Source organism: Erigeron canadensis, chromosome 3 (genome assembly GCF_010389155.1).
Source record: "Erigeron canadensis isolate Cc75 chromosome 3, C_canadensis_v1, whole genome shotgun sequence".
In the NCBI taxonomy this organism is placed as follows: Eukaryota; Viridiplantae; Streptophyta; class Magnoliopsida; order Asterales; family Asteraceae; genus Erigeron; species Erigeron canadensis.
Genome location: NC_057763.1, coordinates 23,601,029 through 23,628,849, shown reverse-complemented (window position 1 = coordinate 23,628,849; position 27,821 = coordinate 23,601,029). Strand labels below are relative to the sequence as shown.

Here is a 27,821-nt window from a genome sequence, read left to right as displayed (position 1 = left end):
ACACGTGGTAGTTGAAATCATTTTCTCTGTACAAAGACTTTCCTTTGCAATTTACATGGAAATCATATGTTGGAATCCTTGCATACAAAAAGCCATTTCAGAATTTGTTTGTCCCATTGGAGATGCTCTTAGAAAGAAAGAGATTTCATCTCCAAATTCTAGAAAAGGAAATTATATTTATACTGTACCTCGATCTCTAAACCAAGAGCGTTTGATTCCAATGAAGCTGGATGCCTCTGTTTCTTATATGCCAAAAAAAGCTCCTTGGTTTCCCTCTTAAAACCATTAACTGATTTCCTTACCCAATTTCTATCTAGTGAAGACCAATACCAATGTTTCAGATGCTGATAATACTAATTTAGTTGTCGTTTCCCCTCTAAAACCTGATCATAATTGTAGAAATATAAGAATTCTGAAGGAAATAGAACGTGTTAACTATATAAAATGCCATGGTACTGGTTGAGCCAGAATAAGGCTCGTATCTAAGCCACACAACCAGTCACAGCCACTACTAAAAGTCTAAAAGGTAGGATTCAAGTTTGTATATGCTTATATAGATATAGAAATAATTAAATAAATAAAAAATATTGATTATGTAAATGATCCATTTGCTTAAGCAAATTGAGTTCTTAGTCAAGACACAATCAATTTGCTAATGGATTTGTAGAGATATGTATACAGTGTAGGAGTAATTGTTATTGGTTGATTGTTAATGTAGTTGTTAATTTCTTTTATTAGTTTTAACCTACTTGTATATATAGGCTTCTTGTATTCATATTATGAATATAATTTTCAAACTCTCTTGAGTTTCACAGGATTAAATCAAAACCTGTCTGCTTGAACCAATGGGTCAAATGAGACCAAAATGTTACTCGTTGACATGATGTTGACTTCGTTAGCTGATATGCTTAGATAGGCTGCTGAATTGATGTCTGGGCTGTACATTTATTATTGAACCCATAGAGATCTCGTACACTCATCTTTAAATGTTCATCAGATTGTCTATCCATGCTATGGTCTAGTTCCTAAATTTAATCAGAATTGATGATTCGGAGGAAACAACACTACATGAAGTCTGATCTAGAGTTCCATACCTGCTATATACTACTCAAAGTCAAAGATGAATACAGGAACACGAACAAAAAACAGCAGGTATACGGCAGTGAGAGTGATAACTGTTTTTAGCACCAGATTGGTGGGATCGCTGCTCTTCTCTGATGTAGATGGTTTCAGTTCAGATGCATTGTTGGCAGGTCTTGGATTGGTGATTGGCGATGGAGGAGGAGGAGATTGGGGACGATATGGGGGAGGAGGAGATTGATGAGCATCAGAAACTGCAACAGTTAAAAAGCATTTTATGTTAACAAAATCCAATGAATGGAATTCATTGGCAAATGTATGATACGCAAGGTTAATATAATTGATTCCATGAGACAAAAAATCAAAGCTAAATCACATATAATACAGGAATGAAGTCAAATATGTATGTTGGATTAAGTTTACCACATGCTAGAATCTCTGCTTAAAATGTAAAGTTTATCGCATAGGTGTATGAATGCTTATATTAGTTAATAGACGCGCTGCAGATGCTAAAACAAGACTAGTTAAGTGTTTAAGGACTTTCAGTTAAAGTTGTTAAATTTTAAACAAAATATATTCAACAAAGAATGAGTAGCTCAGTCAGGAAAGAAACTAGGATAGTAGATAACCTGAACGTGATGGTGGGGGAGGCGGCCTCAAAGTGGGGCTGACGAGAGGAGGCAGAGTTGGGGACTCTGAATCAAATACATACATAATAAGAGCAATATAAGTAAAACCATTTGAACACGATAATAATTACAATAAAGGGACTTTCATATACTTGATGGTTTTAGCAACAAAAACAAGAGACAGATTTGGCCACACAAGATAGAAACTACTAATAAGAGAATTTCACTTCACAGTTCACAGGCATGAAAAAAAGAACTGGCCTAATAGCAGACGGATCAATATTCGAACAGTATATTGTAGTCCCCTGGCTAAGCAGTAAGCACATACATATACATTATGCATACTCTGATTATATCTTATATTCTTATTCCAATGTGTGCTTTTTTCCAAGAGGCATATCTGAATCTGTTACATTCACTAGACAACAGACTTTAGCAGTTTAGCCTCATTACGATATTCATGGTAAACATTATTAGTACAAACACCAAAATCGAAACAATATTAACATATAAATGAGTAAATGAGTCATTCACCTAACCTAATCTGTAAATGAGTAAAATTGATACAAAATGCATCATAAATTCATATAATTATAAATACAAAAATTCTATAGAACTACCTGATCAGTAAAATTGATTTAACCTAAAACGTTACTACCTGAATTCTCCACCAAAATTTGAGTAAACTCCATCTAAAATTAATCAGGAATTCATAATCTCAGCTTCTCTAAGGTACAACACCACAATACTCTTAATTAACTATAATTTCTCATAAAATTAATTTGAAATCACAATTTCCCGCCCAAATTTCTGAAAACCTATGGTAAGTCAATTAGCTAAACCTGATATCGAAACCTAACGATTAATCCTGATTCTACACAATTCGCAATATCTGATTCTACGCAATTCGCTTAATACTTCCACAAGCTTCTAGAAACTTCCAGAATCGAAACTTATAATAATTAAATTAAAGCGAAAAATCAGCAAAAATTCATTAAAACGAAAAAGGAAAGAAGGAAAAGCATAAAAACCTGAACAGACAGATTGAATAGATGAATTAGTGGTGGAATTAGTGGCTGTAGAACAGAGATCTGATAACGAAAGGATTTTAGAAGCATTAAGAGGAAAGCCGAGAATCGACGTCTGCCGAACCAGATAACATAAACACTCCGCCTCGCCGGATTCAAAAGCTTCGGTGAAAACATCACAGCATTGAGGTGTAGGATCTTCGAAGAGGTTGTTTGGCGGTTCTGATATGTACGGAAGACATGGAGAGAATGCGATCACTGAGTCTGCGCAACCTCCGTTCGACGGCGGAATTGCTACCGGAGTTGATTCGCCGGTGGTTATTGAAGTAAGTAACACGACGGTGAGGAATGTTATTAGGTAGTTTGCGGTGGTGGTTGTTAGGGTCATGGCTGTTTGATTGATTGATGATTGGCGGTTATTTGAATTTTGACTTATTTCTTTTGAGTCAACGTGATATGATGAGATGCATATATATAGCATGTGTATGTGTATGTATATGCATGGGCGAGGTGGCACTCAGCTAAGATAGTCTATTGGGCGATTACAAACTAAGATAGAAACGCAGACTTCGCTGGTATTGAATGGAATCTCATTTCAGTATTTCACAGCATGTTTTGTTTACATAATGGAATTCAGATTTCATCAAATCACTTGTTTGGTTATCCTTCGAATTCCACCATATAAAAAAATTCAAAATTCTTTAGCAAGTTATATGAAAAGTTTTAAATTTCAAATAGAATTCAAAATTTGTTAAAAACAACTTTTTAAGTTTATTATTATGTGATTATATCATTTGTTATATAATTAATTTATAATTAACAGTGTATTTATTTATTATTTTTTTATTATTATGTGTTAAAAATAATTTTATTGTTAATAACTATTTTTTGGCAATAAATTGTAATTTTATTATAATTTACTAACTAATTAACCCGGGTTCAACCCGAGCTTATCAATAAAAGTTTTGTGATATTATTAAACTTTAACAAGAATTTGGAGATGACAAGTAAGTTATTTTTATAAAATGATGATGTAATAACAATTGTTTTTATTTAATATATACAGGCTTCTTGATAATATTAGGACGGATAGAGATATAACAATTGTTTTTATTTAATATATACAGGCTTCTTGATAATATTAGGACGGATAGAGATGGTGATACTATTTTTAAAAATTGATATATAGTTATTTAAAAAAAACAATTAAGATAATTATATTTTAATTTACATTGGACTTAGGCTTAAAAGGAAATAAATCATAAATCAATTAGAAAATGATTTAAACTTTAAATAGGATGATGTCGTAAATCAAGAAAATAAAAAAGAAATAATTGATATAAATAAGTTTGATAATGACAAATCAGCATTATTTTAAAAATAATAATGTCATAAAAATCTTGTTTTATTTATATAAGAGATTACTATTTATAAAATATTATTATTATTAAAAATATTTTAATTTATCAAAAGTTATTTATTTTAGAAAAAAAGTAGTTTATATAAATTTTTTTATTTTATAAAAATTATTAATATTACATAAACTATCAGTAATATTTAAATATTATTGTTATTATAAAATAATATTACCATTAATGATTGTTTTCTGGAAATTGTATTTTATAGAAATTATCATTATTTTATAAAATTTAATTATTACTTTTTTAAAAATATTTTATTTTATAAAATAGTTATTTATCTAATAAAAAATGGTGTTAATTTATAAAAATTATACTATTTTATAACAAATTATTATTTTATATAAAACTATAAATTTTAATAAAATATTTATTATCTTATAAATACTACTAATATTAAATTTATAACTATACATTAATTAATTATTATTTTTATTTATATTTTAAATTCCATTTCATTTCGGCCCAACCAAACATGGATATATTGTAATTCATTCAAATTCAAATTTCATCAGATTCCACTTTATTCAGATTTTCATTCTTTCAAGTTCTAATTCCTTAGACGGATTCCAGTTCCTTTAAAAACATTATGCGAACCAAACGACCCCTAAGTTCATCACATTTTTGCTTGTTATGTCATTGAGCCACGGTAAGTTTTGTAAGATCATATCAAAGACGTAAATGGAATTCGTCTAATAACTCTGGTAGTACAACTGTACAAGACAATTATTTTCGATAACAACATTTAAATTTAAAGTGAAATGATTTGTAATGAACTTTTAGAAAGAATTCTTTATTGTAAGTATGCATCACATGTTATATAATAAAACGTTAAAGTAGTGTTCAATATTTTAGCTATTATATATATATACTATACTATTTGAATAGCTTGTGAATAGTGTTCAATATTAAAGTAGTGTGGCGAGTTACTATTCGTCCATGCTAAATTCCGTATCATTATTCGAATTTTGTCAAATCACATTTGGTTCGGGTATTCTAATATGAGTTACTTCTTGGTTTTTCCCATAGGTTTTTTCTTTCGGGTTTTCAAATAATTATATTGAAAACGTTTATTCCTTTTCTTTTTTTTTTTATAAATAATATCCAAATTTTACCACATTAAATCCCTTTCAGGTTTAAAATTACGGACTATTGGTTTCTTACATATTTTTTTCTTTTGGGTTTTCAAATAGTATATCAAAACTGTTTTTTGTTATTTATTTTATATGTCAAAGATTTTAACAGATATATACAGCGATACATCATCAATAACAAAACATATTCGTTTCCAGGTTTATAAACAATATATTAAAAGCTTCTATTTTTTAAATTTTTTTTTGTGATATTGTCTTTGATTAACTATATATTTTATATGTCAAAGTTTTTAATAAACATAAATCATCAATAACAAAAGGTAATTAAAAAATGAAACCGCGCAATGTGCAGACGGAAACTGTTGTGGTTTTGACCTTAAATAAATCTATATTTGATATGACAAACTTTTAAACAAACCTATACATGATAGAATATTTGTTAATCAACGCAAGTATACTAAATAACACAAACGTTTGTCTCAGTTTTACCCAAACCGATTCCATACAAAGCTCCACCCCCTTCTCTCCTCTCTAAAGGAGTAGTAAAAATTGGTCTATTAGCACATTGATGACTTTCACAAACCAGTCCATCAACGCATCAGTGAAATCACATATGCTACGTATTATTCTACTAGATTAGACCCGTTCGCTACCCCATTTCCCTTTTTTAGGTGGCCTCTTAGGGTGTGACATGGTGCCACATGGCGTAAGTTCTTTTTCCCCAGGAAATAAATTTTATAAAATTAAACAGGTGCTTGGTTGGGGGTATTATGAGGTAAGGAATGGGAAAGACAATGATTCATCATGTTTGGTTAAGGGTAGGTAATGCAATCATTAATGAATAATGGGCAATGGGCCATTACTTAATAAATTTGAGGGAATGGTAATGATATCTCACTCAATTCCTCACCACCACTTGTCACCAACACCACTACCACCATCATATGGTCGTCACCACCATCCAGCACTTGCCGCCACCTCCATTACCACCCGTCACCACCACTTCCACCACCACCTGTCACCGCCTAGTGTCACCATTATCACATGCCACAAACACCTGCACCACTATCACCACATGCTACCACCACCACAAGTCACCATCACACCACAACCACAATCTATCACCGCCCGTTGTCGCCACACCATCACCACCACCTGGCACCACCACCATTGTATGTCGCCATCGCTACCACCACCACGAGCGTTTGTCACCACTACCATCTCCACCACCGTAACCACCACTTTTTGCCACCACCAGTACTACCTCTCAGTATCTTTCCGCCACCACTTTTCAACACCAACACCACTTGCCATGATTATCACCACCACTTGTTCTACTGATGTTGTCAGCGCTACCAACTTTCCTACTCCTACCACCACCACCTTTTTTGCATCTGCCACCGCCACTATCTATTCTAGTGTTGCCACCACGGCACCACCAACTACCTCCATTATTACCACATGTTTTGTATAATTACAATGATAATGATTCATGTGTATTAACCAACCAATATAAATGCAATGATATTATCATTCTTTAGTATCATTTGCATTCTCTTTCTCTTTGACTTTCCCAATTCCCAATTTAAACCAAACATTTTGATAAAATTTTATAATAAGAATGATTTCTATAAAACTATAATTGCCAAAAAATAATCATTAATAGTCTTAGTTTTTTAGTAATAATAATAACAAAATATTAATAGTTTATAAATTATCAATAGTTTTTCTTAAATAATAAAATTTGTATATACTAACATTATTTTTTTAAATAAATACTTTTTGATAAAGTAAAATAGAATTTAAAATAATAATAAACTTTTATAAGTTACTAGTAAATTTTAATGAAATTATAAGTTATTGCCACAAAAATAATAATAACAAAATTACTTTCAATACTTAAAATAATAATAAGAAGAAGAAAGAATACACTTTAAATATAAATTAACTAGTTTTTTGACTGGGGCGTTTAAAGTTTTTTGACTGGGACGTTGCCCCGGATTAACGTTGTGTCATGCAAACATACAGAAAACATTACCTAAAAGTCTGGACATTTAAAGTTTACTATAAGGGGTAGAAAATAAGAAAATAGGTGGCCAAAACCAATAGTTTCATGGTAAAAGTTAAAAGCCTTAAAATGAAATATAGAAAGTAAAAAATAAAAATAAAAATTGATGATTAAAGTTAAAAAACCGAAATTAATTGATAAAAAGTAAAAGTTTTAAAAATAAACTATACTTAAGTTTGTATACAAAAGGTTAGACTAAAGTTATAAAATTCAAAATTTAAGTGGTAAAAATTAGAAACAAAAAAAATGGTAGAAATTAGATGTCTTAAAATAAGAGATCAAAAGTAAAAAAAAATAAAAATATTTGATGATTAAAGTTAAAACTATTATAAATGAATGTATATTAATAGTCTGACTATCCATGTACATAACCTATAATCACATTTATGATTGTAAGGTTCTTAGATCCCTGTAAATAATAGTATTGTATTAAGATATCAATAATAGAAAAACACTCTCTTAATCTTTATATTTTTATGTCTCTTAAATCTTAGTTAGTCATTGTGTTATCTAATACGTTATTAGCATGACTTGCTCTTGGATAAGATCGCAACATCGTAGGTATATCATATTGTCCAACTTATCATCGTCGTTTCATACCACATACACGATCCATATTATAATCAATACAATGTTGGGTTTTGTTGAGTGATACTCATTTTAATCTAATTTGATAATATATAATATAAATATAAATTTAGACTAACAGGGTGTAAATTTACTTAATATTTGATATCAATCTGTGCATGTATTTGCTCTGCCACGTAATGACTAATTTAGTTTTTCAAAATCAATACCATTTTCTTATATATTAATCATGTGTGTTTGTTATTCTGCTCAACATATTTTTTTTTTTTTTTGATTAATTTGGTAAGTATATGAAAAGACTATCAAATAGTTTCAGTTTTATACACCTTTAAATTCATATATTTTAAAAGTAGTCTCACTTATTTATGATGATAATATATTTTATGTTGTAGTTTAGTAATGCATAAATTATTTTATAGAATTATTAATGTGTGTATATAACTACTGTTAAAATAAATCTGTGATGATTTCTTGTACAATTAATAAAATGAGACATACATATGCATGCACTAAACATGTAACTAAATTAACCTTGTCTAGTATTGTGCAGAGATAATGATGTACGTATAAGGTAAAAGATAAGTTAACAGCATAAAAAACTTTAAAGATAAAGAGTGATATTCGCGGTTACTAGTCTTCGCTGTTAAGATAGAATATAATTTGTTCTAGTATGGTCAGTTATTATTTTTTGTCTTCTGCTTGTGTCAAACGTGTTGACAGTATCTATGATGCTAACAAGATTTATTATATTACAGTGTCAATATTAGTTTATATTAATCAATGTGTGTTTATTCAATATAGTTAATTATGTCAAATCTTGAGTTTACAGCACTAGATATCATTGGAAAAAATTATTTGTCATGGGTATTGGACGCCAAAATCTATTTGGATGCTAACAATCTTGGGGATACAATTAAAGAAAGAAATACGACTAGTGCCCAAGATAAAGCAAAGGCGATGATATTTTTACGCCATCATATCCATGAGTCATTGAAAAATGAATACCTCACTGTGAAAGACCCACTTGTCCTATGGACCAATTTGAAGTCGAGGTATGACCACCAAAAATTGGTGATATTGCCAAATCTCGTCATGAATGGCACAATTTAAGATTGCAAGACTTTAAGTCTATAAGTGAGTATAACTCGGCCATGTTTAGAATCACATCACAAATGACTTTATGTGGTGTTGATATTACTGATGAGGATATGTTGGAAAAAACATTTTCCACCTTTCATGCCTCAAACATTGTCTTGTAACAACAATATCGTGAAAGGGCTTTACCAAATATAGTGAATTAATATCATGTTTACTTGTGGCCGAGCAAAATAATGAACTCGTAATAAAAAAACCACGAGGCCCGTCCGGTTGGTGGAGCCTCATTCCCTGAAGCTAATGTGGCAACATATAAATGGCCAAAGTGGAAGTCAAGGACGTGGTCGTGGTCATGGTCGTGGTTGTGGTCGTGGACGTGGGCGTGGATATGCTCGAGGAAATTATCAAGGTATTCAATTCAAAAACAAAGGAACCCACCAAAAGTTGCATGATAGTGAAAAGAAACCAATGATAACAAAGGGAAAATGAAAAATGGAGCCCCATCAAATACATGCTATCGATGTGGAGGCAATAACCATTGGGCTCGTACATGTCGCACACCCAAAAACACTTGGTGGAACTTTATAAACAATCAATCAAAGGGAAAGGAAAAGGAATAGAGTCAAATTTCACATATGAAGATGGAAGTATTGATACTCTCAAAGACAACACGAATGCAACTAATCTGGATTATGATGATTTCCTTATCGAGCAAGCTAATTTGGATTTTGGTGATATCATGGCTGATACAACCCATTTGGATGCTTCCAACTTTTCCCTTAATATGGATGATTAGAATTTATGTTATATTATTTTACTTTATGTTTTGTTAAATTCTCGTTTCAGATTTGTCATGTTTTGTCTTGAAAACTTGGAATATGTTATGGAATAATTTTGTTTGAATCTTTTTATATCTCTTATTTATGGAACTTTATTTTCTTTTGAAGCATATGGAGTATTTAACTAATGGAGAAGATGAATGTCTTATTGACAGTGCTTCTACACATACAATTCTAAAGAAAGATAGATATTTTTCTAATTTATCTTTGAAAGATGCAAATGTTGGTACTATATCTGGAAAATCCAAATTAATTGAAGGTTTTGGAGAAGCTTATATTGTTCTACAAAATGGAACTCCACTTAAAATTAACAATGCATTATTTTCTCCATTATCTCAAAGAAACCTGATAAGCTTTAAAGATACTCGCCAAAATGGATATCATCTTGAGACTACAAGTGAAAATGATGATGAGTACCTTCAAATTACAAATATGATTTCGGGTAAAAAGCATGTGTTAGAAAAATTACCCGCACTTGCCTCCGGTTTGTATTGTACTAAAATTAGTGTAGTTGAATCAAACGCGGTCATAAACCAGAAGTTTATGGACTACGGAAATTTTATCATTTAGCATGACCGGCTAGGCCATCCCGGATCAGTAATGATGCGAAAAATTATTGAAAATTCATGTGGACATTCTTTGAAGAACCAGAAGATTCTTCAGTCCAAAGACATTACATGTGTTGCATGCTCACAAAGGAAGTTAATTACTCGACCATCACCAGTCAAGGTGGGGATAGAATCTTTGAGTTTTTTGGAAAGAATACATGGTGATATATGTGGACATATACACCCCTCTAGCGGACCATTTAGATACTTTATGGTCCTAATTGATGCATCAACAAGATGGTCACATGTATGCCTACTATCAAGTCGTAATATGGCATTTGCACGACTACTTGCTCAATTAATAAAGCTGAGAGCACAATTCCCGGACTACCCCATCAAGAAAATTTGGTTGGACAATGCTGGTGAATTTACGTCCCAATCATTTAATGATTACTGCATATCTATTGGGATAAGTGTGGAGCATCCTGTGCCTCATGTACATACACAAAATAGACTCGCTGAATCGCTAATCAAGCAACTCCAAATGGTTGCAAGACCAATGATCATGAAATCAAAACTACCAGTAATTGCTTGGGGGCATGCAATTTTACATGCAGCAACACTAATTCGCATCAGGCCAACAAGTTACCATACCCCCTCCCCGTTAAAGTTGATTTTTGCTCGAGAACCAGATATATCCCATCTAAGGATCTTTGGTTGTGCCGTATATATTCCTATCGCTCCACCACAACGCACAAAGATGGAACCTCAAAGAAGGTTAGGAATATATGTTGGGTATGAATCACGATCAATCATTAAGTACTTAGAGCCATCAACAGGGGATTTGTTTACGGCTCGATTTGCGGATTGTCATTTTGTTGAATCAACTTTCCCAACATTAGGAGGAGATGAAAAACAGTTGAAAAATAACAATATATATAACTTGGAGTGAATTATCATTATCTCATCTTGATCCTCGAACTAAACAGTATGAACTAGAAGTTCAAAGGATAATTCATTTACAAGGATTAGCAAATCAATTACCAGACGCATTCATTGACCCAAAGAGAGTGACCAAGTCACATATACCAGCTGCCAATGCTCCAATGAAAATAAGTGTTCCAGAAGGACAACCACATGTTGGTAATGAGTCAAAACCACGTCTTAAACGTGGTAGACCAATCGGTTCTAAAGATAAAAATCCTCGAAAGAAAAAAGGAGCAAGTAATGTAGATGGTCAAGTCGAGGTAATGTTGTAGATGGTCAAGTCGAGGTAATGTTGACACCAGAAAAGGAGTCTCTTGAAGAGACACTAGACATGAAGAGAACTCAATAAATTGTATCATGTCTAGGAAGGTATGGAACTGAAATGAAATCGACGTCGATGATAGTTTTTCGTATAATGTAGCGCTAGAAGTAATGGAAAACAATGAGGATCAAAAACCAAAATCTGTTGATGAATATAAACAAAGAAATGAATGGCCAAAATGGAAAGATGCTATCAAAGCAGAATTAGATTCCCTAAATAAACGAGAAGTTTTTGGACCGCTGGTCCATACACCTCAAGGTGTAAATCCTGTCGGCTATAAATGGGTCTTTGTACGAAAGCGTAATGAGAAAAATAAAATTGTCTGATACAAGGCAAGATTGGTAGCACAAAAATTCTCGCAAAGACCTGGGATTGATTATGAGGAGACATATTCTCCAGTGGTGGATGCGACAACTTTCTGCTATCTTATTAGTCTGGTAATACAAGAAGGGATTGATCTGCGTCTAATGGATGTTGTAACAACCTATCTCTATGGCTCACTTGATACCGATATTTACATGAAACTCCCCAAAGGGTTCAAATTGCCAAATTCATGTAAATCAAGTTCTCGAGAACAACTTTCAATTAAATTAAATAAATCATTATATGGGCTGAACAATCTAGGGGTATGTGGTATACCGCCTTAGTGAGTATTTATTGAAAGAAGGTTACAAAAAATGATTTAGTATGGCCGTGTATCTTCATGAAAAGGTCAAATTAAAAATACGTAATAATTGCCATATATGTTGATGACTTGAACATAATTGGAACTCCGGGGGAGCTTCAAAGGGCGGTTAAATATTTAAAAAGGGAATTTGAAATGAAAGACCTAGGAAAGACGAAATTTTATCTCGGGTTACAAATTGAACATCTCAAGGGTGGAATCCTTGTGCACGAAGAAACATATGTAGAGGAACTACTCAAAAGGTTTTACATGGAGAAGTCACATCCCTTGAGTATCCCAATGGTCGTAAGGACGCTTGATGTTGAGAAAGACTCATTTCGACCCGTGAGCAATGGAGAGGAAATTCTTGGTCCAGAAGTACCATATTTAAGTGCAATTGGTGCACTAATGTTTCTTGCTAGCCATACTTGACCAGATATATCATTTTCGGTAAACTTATTGGCAAGATATAGTTCATGCCCATCAAGGACGCATTGGAATGGGGTAAAACAAATTTTCCGATATCTTCAAGGTACAAAAGATATGGGTTTGTATTTTACAAACCAATTGAAAACAAGTTTGGTTGGTTATGCAGATGCAGGGTATTTATCTGATCCTCACACCAGACGATCTTAAACTGGATATTTATTCACAAGTGGAGGCACCGCAATTTCATGGTGTTCTGTAAAGCAAACAATCATAGCCACATCATTAAACCATGCAGAATTATTGGCGATTCATGAAGCTAGTCGAGAATGTGTTTGATTAAGGGCTCTAATACAACACATTCGTAAGTCTTGTGGCATATCTTGAAAAGAGAGATGAAGGGCCGACAATTTTACACGAAGACAACACAACATGCATTGCACAACTAAAGGAAGGGTACATCAAAGATGATAAAACAAAGCACATCTCACCAAAGTTCTTCTTCACACATCATCTGTAAAAGAATGGAGATATTACCGTCCAACAAATCCGTTCCAGCAAATATTTGGCATACTTGTTTACCAAATCACTTTCGACCTTCATTCAAGAAGTTGGTGTATGGGATTGGGATGCGTCGATTCAAGGAGCTTAACTAGGCATCACGGGGAGAAAATATGCGCTGCACTCTTTTTCCCTTAGCAAGGTTTTGTCCCACTGGGTTTTACTTGCAAGGTTTTTATCGAGGCAACATCATGCATATGAAATGGATAGTCAAGGAGGGGTGTTATAAATGAATGTATATTAATAATGTGACTATCAATGTACAATTGTACATAATCTATAATCACATTTATGATTGTAAGGTTCTTAGATCCCTATAAATAGTGGTATTATATTAAGATATCAATAATAGAAGAGCACTCTCTTAATCTCTATATGTTTGTCTCTTTAATCTTAGTTAGTCATTGTTATCTAATAAAAACCCAAAGTTAATTGATAAAAATTAAAACTTTAAAAGTAAATTATACTTAAGTTTGTATACAAAAAGTATACTAAAGTTAAAAATCCAAAAGTTAAGTGGTAAACATAAAAAATTCTAAAAATATACAATCGTAAAAAAAAAAAAACGAAAAAACAAAATTGATGACGTCAGCATGACATCAGCAAATGTACTGTAGCTAAGCTCCCCCTTCTTTATATATATATATATATATATATATATATATATATATATAAAATAATATAATAAGCTATAATCCACAATATTAATTTTAAGGACTAATTGCATGAGAAGTACCTCTAGTTTGACACTTTTGTTATTGCGAGGCTCGTACAAAAAATTGCTTTTAAAGGACGTTGAAACGGATAATATTACTTTTGTATGACCGTGATCAATTACATATTTAGCTGATTTTTTCTAATTTTTTTTATTTCATCTGCCAACTTAATTTCCATGTTGATTATATTAAATTTATATTATATATATATATAGTGAAAAGTTATTTTGGGAACCTTTTTTTTGCGAGAACTTTTGAGAACTTTTCAAATCAAGCCCAACCGATGATTATTCTTTACATGAAAATTGTTTTTTGATTGTATTCTGAATAACTTATGTGTAATTTTAAACTTTATAATTGTGTGGAGGCATGAATTATCATCCGTTATACAATTATGTAGAGATTTGGATTCTTGATCACATGTGCACGGATATTGCTATGATTACATGTGATCGACTTGCATACATGTGATCATAGCAATATCCGTGCACATGTGATCAAGAATCCAAATCTCCACATAATTGTATAACGGATGATAATCCATGCCTCCACACAATTATAAACTTTAAAATTACACATAAGTTATTCAGAAAACAATCAAAAAACAATTTTCATGTAAAGAACAATCATCGGTTGGGCTTGATTTGAAAAATTCTTAAAGGTTCTCGCAAAAAAAAGGGTTCTCAAAATAACTTTACCCTATATATATATATATATATGTATATATGTAAATACATAACCCTAAATTCTATAACCCACATCCACCACCATCTCCATTTAGATTTCAAACACAGTTGGATATGCTCACAACCAAAACAAAAATCATAACCTATAATCTATCAATCATTAATCCGGGGACATTATGCCAAAAATTGCACCATTAGTATGTTTTAGACCTTGTGGGCTAATTGCTTGTCACACCACCGCCGCCACTTTTTGCCGGAATATGGTTTCCTTTTCTCCGGCCACACCCAAACCACTAGTGAAGATCTGCAACATCCATAGATCAAAGTAAGTTTCTTTGTTCTTGGATACTTTTTTCCAATTCAAAGTTTTTCTAATGCCGGAAGTTGGTGGAAGTTGCAAGCAATTGGTTTAGATCTACGTTTTTCGATGACATTTTCTGGCTGAGATCTACATTTTTCGAGAAGAGTGGGTGTTTCAGATGCCATGTATTCTGACGATTAAGATTCATCACAGTTGGATCTATCTTATATTTGTGTTTTCGATGTTCTCCTAAACCATTATCGATGATGTAAACTAAAAATATGAAGGTACTATTGTAAATCCAATACCTTGAGGTTTTGATGGTTTGTCGTTACATCTTTGAATATTTTGAAAGAGGACCATCTTCTTTCGCCATTGTTGAGTCTGGTGTATGTATGTGTGAGAGATTTGAAATTTATGATGAGCAAAGTAGAATGAAATAAAGGAAACTGTAGTAGAAAAGTTTACTTTTGGCATGTGAAGATAATTCGTATGTAGTAATCATAATATATTTCAATATTAGATATGCGAATTGTTGTATTGCTTTCAATTCAATATAAGATACATTTTGATTTCATTCTTTGTGTCTCACCGGAAAAAAGAGCATTGTCGGAAAAAATAAGTGTCACTGGGAAATATTATGTGAAGAAGAAGAAAATGACATGACATACTAGTTGGTAACTTACGTGACATTACAAATAAGATATTCATTAAATAGAAATTCAAAAGTGACTGACTACTTGTATGGAGCTTCACTAAGGATATTTTAACCGGTTTCTTGCCCTTGAATAAAACATTTTTTGTTGGAGCCCACAATAACAAAAGTGTCAAAGTTCAAGTACTTTCCAAATAATTAGCCCTAATTTTAAAAGAGTAATTTTAACAAATTTTCTTTTTGTTACGAATGAAACTAGTTATAGAATAGATTTTTTAAATTTAAGTTTGGCAATCAAAGATAATATGAAATGAAATTCAGATTTTGATTTTTTAAATTTAAGTTTGGCAATCAAAGATAATATGAAATGAAATTCAGATTTTGATCCCATCAAATTTCAACGAATTCTACAAATCAAACACTCTCTTAGTCATACCCTCCTAAGGTCCGTTTGTTTTAGTAATTAAGTGTTAAGTATATTAAGTATTTGAATTTATAAATAATGTTTATATATATTAAATAAAAATAGGTATTTAATAGTTATTTTTTATTAAGTTAAAAAAGATATAAACTTTGACTAAATGTATTAAGTTATTAATTATTAATTGTATCGAATAAAAAAAGCGCCTTAGCATTAAACTTGGTACTAGCATTTTATGCGTGCAATGCGGCGGTGTGGCGGTGGCACTGGTGTGGTTGGTAGTGGTGGTGGCGTGACGGGTAGTGACAGTGTAATTATTATTGTAAAAAAATTAATGTAAAAGGGGTAGTGTAATTATTTTAGAAGTTGATGAGTCTATGTTGTAAACTATTTTATTAAGGGTATTATAGGTATTTTAAGTGAAAATGTTAGAAAATTAATTAATTCATTACGGGTAGAATGATAGTTTCGCATGGGAACATTTTTACGAGAGGGAGTGTTAAAAAATGTTATAAGAGAGAGTGTGATAATAATTTTTATAAAGTAGTAGGAGATATGTGTTGAGAGATCGGATTAATAAACCTCAGTGGTCACGGATATTTTCTAAATCCACTATATGGGTCTCGGAGGTGAGTTTACTCAAGGTCTTAAATTCGTGTTTTGGGATTCTCATTTCAAGAGAAATTTTCCATAAAGTGGAAGTTACAAGTCCAGAAAATCTCTAATCAAACTCAATTTAAAAAATAATAATAAAAATTAATATTTAATTGATTGTTGAGACCGTCGAAACAAAAGGTCTAAGGCGTATAAACAAGCAGTCAATCTTTCGCCCAACCAAAATATTTCTATAAAAAAAAAAAAAAAAAAACCCGAATATTTTGGGGGTTTCTTTTCCAGTTTTCACTGATAATGAATTAAAATCAGCTTGGCTGGCTGGTTGAGCCAATTATTTTTCAATTCGGTAAGTTTTTCATTTCACTAATTCCTAGATCTATCTGCTTAATTTATCGTGTTGTGTGAGTGAGTTGATGAGATGAAAGAAGCAAGTAGATCTAGTAAAAACCAAGCTCAACTTACCAGTGGTGATTCTGATTCTGAATCTGAATCATCCACTGATAATTCAGAGGTATCCTCTAGTGATAATTCTTCGTCGTCCGAAAACCGAAAAGATGTGAAAAAAAGTGAATTAGATGTGTTTGAATTTGATGAATATGATGATGATGATGGGTTTGAGTATGCTTCTAGTATTAAGAATAAAATTAGTGCTGCTAATAATAAGTGGAAAGACTTGTTTAGTCCAAAATTAGAGTCTCCTAGAGCTAAAAACGATAAAAATGATACCGTTATCGCTACTAGTCCTAGCCCGGTTAAGATGGACATTGATAATGATGACGATGATGAGGAAGCGGATATGACTCTTTCTGTATGGACAAAAAAGTACCGAGCTTCTTCGGGCAAACGTGTTAAGTCTGTAGAGAAAAATGGCATTGTGGAGGTAACGGTAAGTAAGAATAGTGATAGTGAGGAGAAGAAAAGTAGTTCTGATCATGGTCAAGAAACCGAGCTTATAGTTCCGAGTAAGATGCAAAAGGCGGGTGCTTTACTGACGGAAAGTAGTGATGATCATGCACAAGAAACCGAGACTATTGTCCCGCAACAGATAGTTGCTTCACTGACAAAAAGTAGTGATGATCAGACACAAGAAACCAAGCCTATAATCCTGTACAAGAAAAGGTCGCGTAGAGATGGACATGTTTCCACGCCTGAAGATAGTGTTAAGAAACAAGTAGATATTGGGACACCAGTTTTGACGAAGAGAAAGGATCAGTCAAGTGATAAAAGTAGTAGGAAACGGAAACGGGTTAAAAATGAAGGGTTTGTTAAAGAACTGACTGAGGAAGATACTGAAAGTAAGGGCAAGGGAAGCGAGGTTAAGGCTAGTGGTGGCACTGAAAAGCAAATATTGAGAGAAAAGATTAAGGATATGCTTCTTGCTGCAAATTGGACTATTGATTATAGACCAAGAAGGAACAAATCTTACATGGATGCTGTCTATATTAGTCCTGCCGGAACTGGTTACTGGTCTATTGTGAAGGCTTATGATGCGTTTCAGAAGGAAAAGGAAGATGATATTGAAGATGGTAGTGGCTTTACTCCCTTACGTGATGAAGTACTTGGTAAATTAACACGGCAAACACAAAAGAAGAAACAAAGAGAAATGAGAAAGAAGAGAAAATATGAAGATGCAGATGATTCAGACAGTTATAAGGAAGAGAAAAGTGGAAGAAAAAGCAGGAAAATTGGCAGAGGTACGTTGTTGGTTCGCGGGTCTGACAAGGGATCAAATTTAGAAAATGGCTTTGAAGCGTATTCAGGAAAGCGGACCTTACTCTCGTGGTTAGTTGACTCCGGTGTGGTGCATATGAATGAGGATGCGAAATACATGAACCCTAGGAAGACACGAGCGATGCAAAAAGGGTCTATTACTAAAGAAGGAATCAATTGTGGTTGTTGTAGTGAAGTTGTAACGGTTTTTAAGTTTGAGGAGCATGCTGGAAGCAAACTCCGGCAGCCATTTCTAAATATCTTTTTGGAGTCAGGAAAGTCACTAATGCAGTGTCAGATTGATGCATGGAATAAACTAGGAGAGTTGGAGCAAACGGGGTTTTACAATGTAGATGTTGACGGTGATGATCCTAATGATGATACTTGTGGCATCTGTGGTGATGGCGGGGATTTGATCTGTTGTGATGGATGTCCATCAACCTTTCACCAGAGTTGCTTGGACATACAGGTACCAATACTATATGGTCACTGATTAGAGATGGGAAAGTGGGCAGGATAGATAATGGTCCAACAAGGGTAATTGGGTTGACCTTGAACATTTTCTAAGTAATTAGTTGTGCCAAATATGTCTGCAGAAAATTTTTAATTATACATTAATCCGATATTTTGAATAAAAATGATCTAAGAGCTTTTATGCATCAAGAAGGCATTTTGGGTGACTTTGACCCGTTTTGAGTTGTTCCCTTATAAGCAGTTTTCTTTATTAAACACTAGAAGGGTACCCGCGCAATGCGGCGGTGATGACGAAAATGGGAGGCGGTAAAGGCGTTAACGGTAGCATGTAAATTGTTAATGTAGAAGTTATTGATATAAAGAGGTGGTGTGGTTATTTTAAGGGTTCAATGATGTATGTTATATATAATTTCATTAAAGGTATTATAGGTCTATTGGGTGAAAGTATTTGATTTATATTTAGTGGAGGGAAATTTAACAAACCAACAGTAGTTATTGGAGTGGTAAGATGGTTTCTTTAAAAGTCATATATTCCTTGTTCGAGTCTTGTCCACAACAACAATAACCTATTTTTCAACATTTTAATAAACCTGGGTGTATTTTCGACTTTTCAAAGACAGAAAAGTTTAAAGGGGCAAAAGTGGTGTTTGCTTTATAAGGGTTTAAAGATAAAGATAAACAAATACTAGTCTTACAAACAATTACTTGTGGTATATATGATGGACCAATTAAATTAACTACTTTTTTTTTCTCTCTTTTTAAATTTTTATTTTATATCTCTGATCATTATATGTTTTCTCAAGAATTTGTTTGGTTTAGCATTTCATATACCACAACCCTAATTCACCCATGCATAAGAAGATTGGTCGAAATTGCCTTTTATAATACTGTTGTTGCAAATTCGTGCACCCTTCAGCTACTAAATTTTGAATGATTTTAATCTCTTTTGTATTTCATGTATGTTTTAATTTAATTTTTGTTACTATATTAGTTTTTTAGTTTCATATCCCAGTATCTCAGTGTATAAGCATGCGATTAGTGGGTGTTGTTTAAACTCCCACCAGGCAAACCCATGAATGAATCACTGTCCATAATCTTATGGTGTTCATGGTAGAGTATAGAGTTGATGTCATGGAAAAAGTCACTAAGTTGCGTCAAATCTGAATACATATGCAGCTAATTATAATTCTAATGCAATGGCTCATTTAATTACTAGATAACAAATTTTCTTAAAGCTAATTTTCTCCAGAATTTTCAGGGTTCGCACAATGAAAATGTAGATGGGATGTATATGCATGAAACTAGTTTTATCCGTTTGTGAATAATGTCATTTCAAGCCTGGGATGTATTGTAGTTCTCTAATATGTAATCATTTAACAGACCAGTCTCATACTTTTCCCCTCTCATTTCAGATGCTTCCCCAAGGTGATTGGCTTTGTCTTAACTGTTGTTGCAAATATTGTGACGGCATCTGCACCGAGGTTGATGGTAAAACCAAAGATTCACTTTTAGCGTGTCGCCTTTGTCAGAAAAAATGTAATTACTCTGTCTTACGATTTTTATTTTATTTTTGGCATGTATTATTTACAACTGTTAGTTAAAGACAACTTTGTGATTTTGCAGATCATGAATCTTGCAGGCCAGAAATAGATGACAAGCCAATTAAATCCAATTATATGAGCTCGTCTTTCTGCGGAAGCAAGTGTCACGAGGTATTCAATGTTTATAACATTCTGAAATTTTGTGTGCATCTCAATAGAACTTTGTGGATGTTATTGCTATTACGTCTAAAACTATCGGCTGTGAAGTAAAAGATAGAGATAAGATTCAGAACTTTTACATGCTTACTCTAGACTAATACATCTTGGACCTACTCACCTACCCAATGAGAAGAAAAAGAATCATTAGCATGTTATGACTTCATAACCTACCACATTGCAAGGAAATAAAGGATGAAGCTACGCTGTGTATCATTGAGTGTGTACATGCATTCATTCTATGACATGTTGCCATGCGTGATCAAAGTTATATTAGTCACTTATACATGAAACCATAGCTTTTAAAAACACGCCACAGGTGCACCTATGCTCCCCACCCGGCTCCAATGTTTAGACCTTTTTTTATGTTGAGGCGTGGCACATCAAGAGGCTCACCTAGTGCAACACCTTTTGTTGTGAAGCCCTTACGGACTTACATGCACTTGATGAATTTTTTGGGTCATTGACTGTTTTTGTTGACTGAATTTTGGCATTTGAATATTACTTTTTCAAGCCTAGCCATCATATTACAGCCCGGAAAAGAAAACTCAGAAAGTACATTTTGTATTGTTTTCAACTCTTCATCTCCACTGACGCATTAGTCACCTGATGAATTTTTGCGAAAGTACATATTGTAGGTGGGAACATGAGACTACTTGTGCAAGTTAGTTTATCAAGTGGTCTTTACATTCCTCTTGTACTAGATTTTCTTTATGAAATCTGGCACATCAATTTTGTTCTGTTTGAAGGCTTATAGTTGTTTTCTAGATTTTTAGTTTCATAATATAAGATAGGAAAGCAGTATCAGCTTTTTATTTTGAAACTGGTAGATATTCAAGGTATTATAATATATAAATTTGCACAGTGTTGCTTATGACCTCTTTTCTTGCCGTGATAGAGATGCTGTAGTTATACTGAGTAAAGGCATCTGTTCTCTTAATTTTTCAGTTATATGATCACTTGCAAAAGCTTGTTCGGGTGAAGCACGAACTGGATTCAGAATTTTCATGGTCTCTTATTCATCGATCTGATATCTCCATAGAGGCACCTCCGGTAGAACTTTCGCAACGAGTAGAATACAATTCTATGCTGGCTGTGGCTATGTCAGTCATGGATGAGTGTTTTTTGCCTTTTACTGACAGGCGAAGCGGGACCAATTTAATTCGTAATGTGGTCTTTACTTGTGGGTAAGTTGTATACTATCAGAGGTGGCAACTGCACTGACCAACCCATCAGCTATTGTTTTGTTTAATTTTGCTTTACTACTATAAGTATTTATTTTCTTAAATGTGATAAGAAAACTAAACCATTAAACTAATAATCTAATTCATTTAACAAGTTAACTTAAACTGTCTCAAGCATGTAATTTTGGCAACCTTTGACCTGTTTTCCTTTTAATTAAGTTTTGAAAATCAATGCGTTTGATCTGTTGAAGTTAAAATATAACCTACGCCTAGCTGTTTATAATTAATCTTATTAATAGAAGAGCAAAAAGAAATCAGAAGAAAATATACATAAAAGGGCTAAAGAGCGGGCTACTTTTTTATAGAAGGAAAATAGACTTCATCTAGATTATGCATCTCGTTAAGTGACATTTTGTGTCTTTATGTGTAAACTAATGTTGTCACTCTCTTGTATTGCACTGCATTGATACCCATATGTACTGAGTTTAGATGCAGGATACTTCTTTGAATGCACACTGATATATGGTAATTTCCATGTAGATCCAACCTTAGCCGGTTAAATTATAGTGGTTTCTATACAGCCATTCTAGAGAGGGGGGATGAAGTTGTTTGTGCTGCATCAATCAGGTAGGGTGCTATATTTGATCTGTCATATAGGTCAGTGGAATATTGTGTGTTGTGTTGTGGACTATAATTGGAACCTAACCTAGTTTATATGCTCAGGATACATGGAACGCAACTGGCAGAGATGCCATTTATTGGGACTCGTCATCTATATAGACGACAAGGGATGTGTAGTCGACTATTATCCGCGATTGAGTCGGTAAGAAGATTATGTGTGTAGGCTCTGGCAGTCGGTCATTATTGCCTTTCTGGAGTTGTCAATTTTTATCCAAAGTATCTTTTGATGCATCAGATCTCCAATATCAATTTTTTTAATAAAATATTGGAATTGGTCAAATAATATAACTTGGCAAATCATATTTGACACACTATATGTTTTATAAAAGGTTCAAAGAAGTTTTTTATGTCAACTTAAGTTTCTTACGGCTGATATGGGTTATGCTTTACCTCTAATTTGTCATATGGTAAGAAAGTTGCCTAAAGTTTATTTTGGATGCAATAAACCTCCAATATCATTTTAATGAAAACTTTTGCTATGATTCAGTAATATTGTCACTTTGTAATCATGTTTTACACAATATATGTTTTAATGTTTATAAAATGTTCATGCTTCATAAGTTTGGACAAAAAGCTTGTGTCAACTTAATTTGTTTCTGCATGTAGTCATGTACCAAATATACCCATCCTGATCCCTAGTCAAAATGGGTTGAAAATTTTCGTTTTCACGCCGTGTGTAGTCATTTTTATATGTACCCTAGTTCATCTAAAGAACTGATAACATATTGTTCATGAGTTTTTTTCTTGTGAATTTTACGTTATATTGGTTTTGGTTTCAAAATCGGTTCAATCTGATCTGATTTTAAAACCAATGCTGTGTGATGAACGTTTTATGCAATGAATGTGATGTCAAAAATCGGAACTTATCTAGTGGATGTATGGCCCAGCTGCTCAAGGAGGTCATGAACAGATTAGTAGTCAAATATAGTAGTTGGAAAACGTATCAGTCAATACATAGAAAACCAGTTAATGGAAACTATTATCATATCAAAATTTATTTCTAAACTTGAATCCTCCCTTAAAGTATACTCAATTGAAAGCAGAACTACATTAAGTGGACTAGGAAACACAACATAAATAATGAATGCTTCTACTATTTTCAGTCTGATGTAAAACCCTCTATGTGAGGGCTTACTGTGATGTGCTGAATTCTTGGATAGCATCTGTTCTATTGGCTTGTACATCTGTGTTCTAGATAAGTAGATAGAAATGTGGTCAATACTTGAACGGAGCTGTGTTATATTTGTATGTGTACATACTTGTGTATTAAGCATATATGGATTTATATACCCCTTCCCCCGTCCCCCTTCTCCCCGTGGCAAAAGTAACTCGAGCTTTGTAATAGTGGTTACCTGATAATTCTGATTCATATTGAATTTCATCTTCCTATAACCTTATTTACAGTTCTCTTTTCTTTCCAGGCACTTTCCTCCCTCCAAGTTGAAAAATTGATTATTCCTGCAATTGCTGAACACATGAATACATGGACTGATGTTTTTGGCTTCCATCCATTGGAGGAATCACACAAACAAGAACTAAAATCTCTGAATATGGTGGTGTTTCCTGGGACTGATATGTTACAAAAGCCGCTAGTGAAACAAGATGCCCCAGGTACCCTCCCTGAAGGTAACATTAATTGGAAGTAGAGATAGCTATGTTATCCCATTTACTTAAATGGGTCAGTTTGGGTTTTTTCCCCTTTTAATTAATATCTATAATGAGTTAAACAGCTAAATGGAAATAAACAACTTAAATGGGTTCAGGTTACATGTGATGAAGGTTTGCTTTCAGTGTTCGTTTTCGAAACTTGTTAGATTGTTCTAATAATATACTCGAATTGTTATTGAAATGTAATTTTGTAAGATTCTTCTACAACTAGTTAGATGTAAAACAACTTTCAGAAAAATATTGTTTAGGTCTAGCCAGCCTACAACTCATTTTGCTATTCTTTTTCATTTGGTTTTTACTGTTATTTGTTGACTCGATACTTTTTCTTTGTGGCTGTAGATATTGTCAAAGTAGATTACATCAAGGACATGTCAGAAAAAAAATCTGATTTGATATCTTCTGAAGAGAATGATATTAGTGACGAGACCCATAATGCAGATTCTGGGTCTGGAGAACAGAGTGTTCCTTTAGATGATGGTTGTGCTATAGAGACAAGCGAGGAGATGCTTCCCCGTAATTCTCCTGGTAAAGATCATGGTATTCCTTGTGAGCCTAAACTTATGATTTCTGTAGATGCACATATTGAATCAGCTACAAATGATTCTACTGTAATGGAAGCTAATAAGATTACCCCAGAAGTTCAACTCTCAGGAAAGAAATCTGTTTCAGCGAATTCACATATGCACACCAATGTAGAAGAAACTACTGCGCAGAATGGTGATGGGTCTAATCTACTTCCAGTCCAAATGGATGTACATCCTGACACCAATGTAGAAGAAACTAATGTGCAGACTGGTGATGGGCTTAGTCTACTTCCAACCCAAGTGGATGTACATCCTGACACCAATGTAGAAGAAACTAATGTGCAGACTGGTGATGGGCTTAGTCTACTTCCAACCCAAGTGGATGTACATCAAGACACCAATGTAGAAGAAACTAATGTGCAGGCTGGTGATGGGGTTAGTCTACTGCCAATCCAAGTGGATGTACATCCTGACACCAATGTAGTAGAAACTAATGTGCAGACTGGTGATGGGGTTAGTCTAGTTCCAACCCAAGTGGATGTACATCAAGACACCAATGTAGAAGAAACTAGTTTGCAGAATTGTGACGCATCTGATCAACTTGCAACCGTAGTGGATGTAGATATCGTCACAAATGTAGAAAAAACTAGTGTGCAGACTGGTAAGAGGTCTATTTTATTTCCAACCCAGGTGGATGTACATCCCGACACCAATGGAGAAGAAAATGGTGTGCAGACTGTTGATGAGTCTAATCTACTTCCATCCCAAGTGGATGTACATCCCAACACCAAGGTAGAAGAAACTAATGTGCAGACTGCTGATGGGTCTAATCTGCTTTCAACACAAGTGGATGTACACCCCGACACTAATTTAGAAGTAAATAGTGTGCAGAAGACTGATGTGTGTCCTGACACAAATGTCGAAGAAATTAGTGACGGATCTAATCTACTTCCAAACAAAGTGGTTGTACATCCAGGCATAGACGTGGAAGAAACTAGTGTCCAGAAGACTGATGTACATCTCGACACAAATATAGAAGAGACTAGCGTGCCGACTGGTGACGGGTCTATTGTACTTCCAACCCAAGTGGATCTGTGTCCCAACACCAATGTAGAAGAAGCTAGTTTGCAGAAGACTGATGTACATTCCGAGGAAAATGTCAAAGAAGCTAGTTTGCAGACTGGTGACGGGTCTAATCTACTTCCATGCAAGGTGGATGTACATCCCGACACAAACTCAGTAAAAACTAGTGTGCAGCAGCAGATTGATTTACACCCAGACACCAATTTAGAAGAAGCTAGTGTGCAGACCGGTAACGGGTCTAATCTACTTTCAACCCAAGTGGATGTAAATCACGAGACCAATGTAGAAGAAACTGGTGTGCGCCAGACTGATGTACATACCAACACGAATGTAGAAGAAACTATTGTGCAGACTGGTGACGGGTCCAATCAAGTTTCAACCCAAGTGGATGTACATACGGAGACCGGTGTAGAAGAAGCTGCTTTGCAAACCGGTGATAGGTCTAATTTAGTTTCAACCCAAGTGGATGTACATACTGACTCCACGGTGGAAAAGGTTAATGTTCAGATTAACGGTACAGTTTCTTCAAAGTTACTTTGTGAGCGTGATGTCGAGTCTTCTAGAATGGAATCTTTTTCCATGGAAGCCCATGTTGCCGTGAGGGTAGATGAATCATCTGCTGATGTCAAGCCAGTCATTCCAGAGACTGGAAATTATGCTGAAAAAGAAAAGGTACTCTTGTCTGCAGGAAAAGAAGGTTCATGTGAAAGCTAATTACACAGGAAAGGCAAAAGCTCAAAACGGTTTTGAGTGGGCTGCATTTAGATGCTCAAGCTGTGCAAATAGAAATCCCATGTACCTCAAAGGAGTTAACAATAATTTCACCACTGCTTTTATCTACCAGTAGGTTATTGGGAAGATATATATTGAGGGTTTTTTAGTGTTCTTTACTTTTAGTCATTGTTGAGTTAAATTTGTAGAGTTCCCTTATTGTATTGTATCGTAAAGACAATAATAGAAGCAGACTTGGTATAGGAATGTTGTATCAAAATAGAATCATCAGTCTAACAAAACCATTGATGTCAGTGAGACTTCTTAGCTTAACACTATTTTTCGCATATCATTTAATCTTGTTTGTAGATTTTGTTTATCCGTAAAAAATCTCAACAGTAAACTTTGTAATGTATCAATTTCGAGTGGAGTGAGTCCCCCAAAAGCTTTGGCATATCATTTTTGTTTGATGTTGATTCTATCTTTTTCAGTATTGGACAGATTACTAAGGCGTTGAATTTGTATCTTCGATTGTAATTTCTTTTGCATCAAGCAGATTTTGTAGATACTTGATTTGACATTGTTAGCAGAGTCCAAATCAGATATCCATTATCCAGTACAAAACGTCTAGTAGAAAATGATAACGGTATCCAAACACAGGAGCAGGATGTTTATTTAAAACCAAACTTATACAACATACATAATTAAATCTGGCTGACCTACTCGTTATATATAGAGCTATAGTAAATTAGAAACAAATGATGTCCAAACTACTCGTTATATAGGATGTTTTTGCCGTCGGGGTGAACTTTCAGCTTCATGATCTTCTTCGGACGTCAACTGTGTCAAAACTTAAGAATTTAAGGGAATCTTGGCAAAGCTGTGAGTCAATAGAAGATTTTTTGTAAAGGAAAAACAGAAGAAAATAAAAGAATTTCGTCTAGATTTGTAGGAACCCCTTCGAGTCTTCGATCCCGGTGCATTTTTGCAACCTATATACCATCACACATACCTCTTATTTTCTACAACCATAGGCTATGGGTTAGCCCGAAGCTACCTGCTTGCTAAATCGATGTAATGTAATTGTTTTTGAAAATATAAGGTGATAGCCTTGTTTAATGTAATTGTTTTTGAAAATATAAGGTGATAGCCTTGTTTATTTTTTACTTAATAAACCTTAAGTGATTAGTTTCCTGGAATGTAACTATCTTTGATCGAATGTCTATAGTAGGAAAAAACTAAAGTTGTGTGCATTGTATGTAAGTAACTCGAAAAAATGTTTATTGTA

The 27,821-nt window shown here is 33.6% G+C and overlaps 2 protein-coding genes across 3 annotated transcripts; one reads left to right on the top strand and one right to left on the bottom strand.

Annotated features, from left to right (window-relative positions):
* Positions 1-1,104: 1,104 nt before the first annotated feature.
* LOC122591720 (non-specific lipid transfer protein GPI-anchored 25) lies at positions 1,105-3,125 on the bottom strand. Its single transcript, XM_043763968.1, has 3 exons — positions 2,741-3,125; positions 1,710-1,775; positions 1,105-1,334 (listed from the first exon to the last, which is right to left on the bottom strand). Exons 1-3 carry the CDS (start codon positions 3,123-3,125, stop codon positions 1,105-1,107), a joined length of 681 nt encoding a protein of 226 aa, XP_043619903.1.
* A 13,859-nt stretch (positions 3,126-16,984) lies between these two features.
* On the top strand, positions 16,985-26,992 carry LOC122590893. Of its 2 annotated transcripts, none has more exons than XM_043763073.1 (8): positions 16,985-18,920; positions 20,338-20,461; positions 20,549-20,637; positions 21,631-21,869; positions 22,407-22,493; positions 22,590-22,689; positions 23,969-24,158; positions 24,555-26,992. In XM_043763073.1, exons 1-8 carry the CDS (start codon positions 17,160-17,162, stop codon positions 26,534-26,536), a joined length of 4,572 nt encoding a protein of 1,523 aa, XP_043619008.1. In that variant the 5' UTR covers positions 16,985-17,159; the 3' UTR covers positions 26,537-26,992. The 2 variants fall into 2 exon arrangements, with proteins under 2 accessions (XP_043619008.1, XP_043619007.1); XM_043763072.1 differs by having other exon boundaries at positions 23,969-24,173.
* Positions 26,993-27,821: the final 829 nt, after the last annotated feature.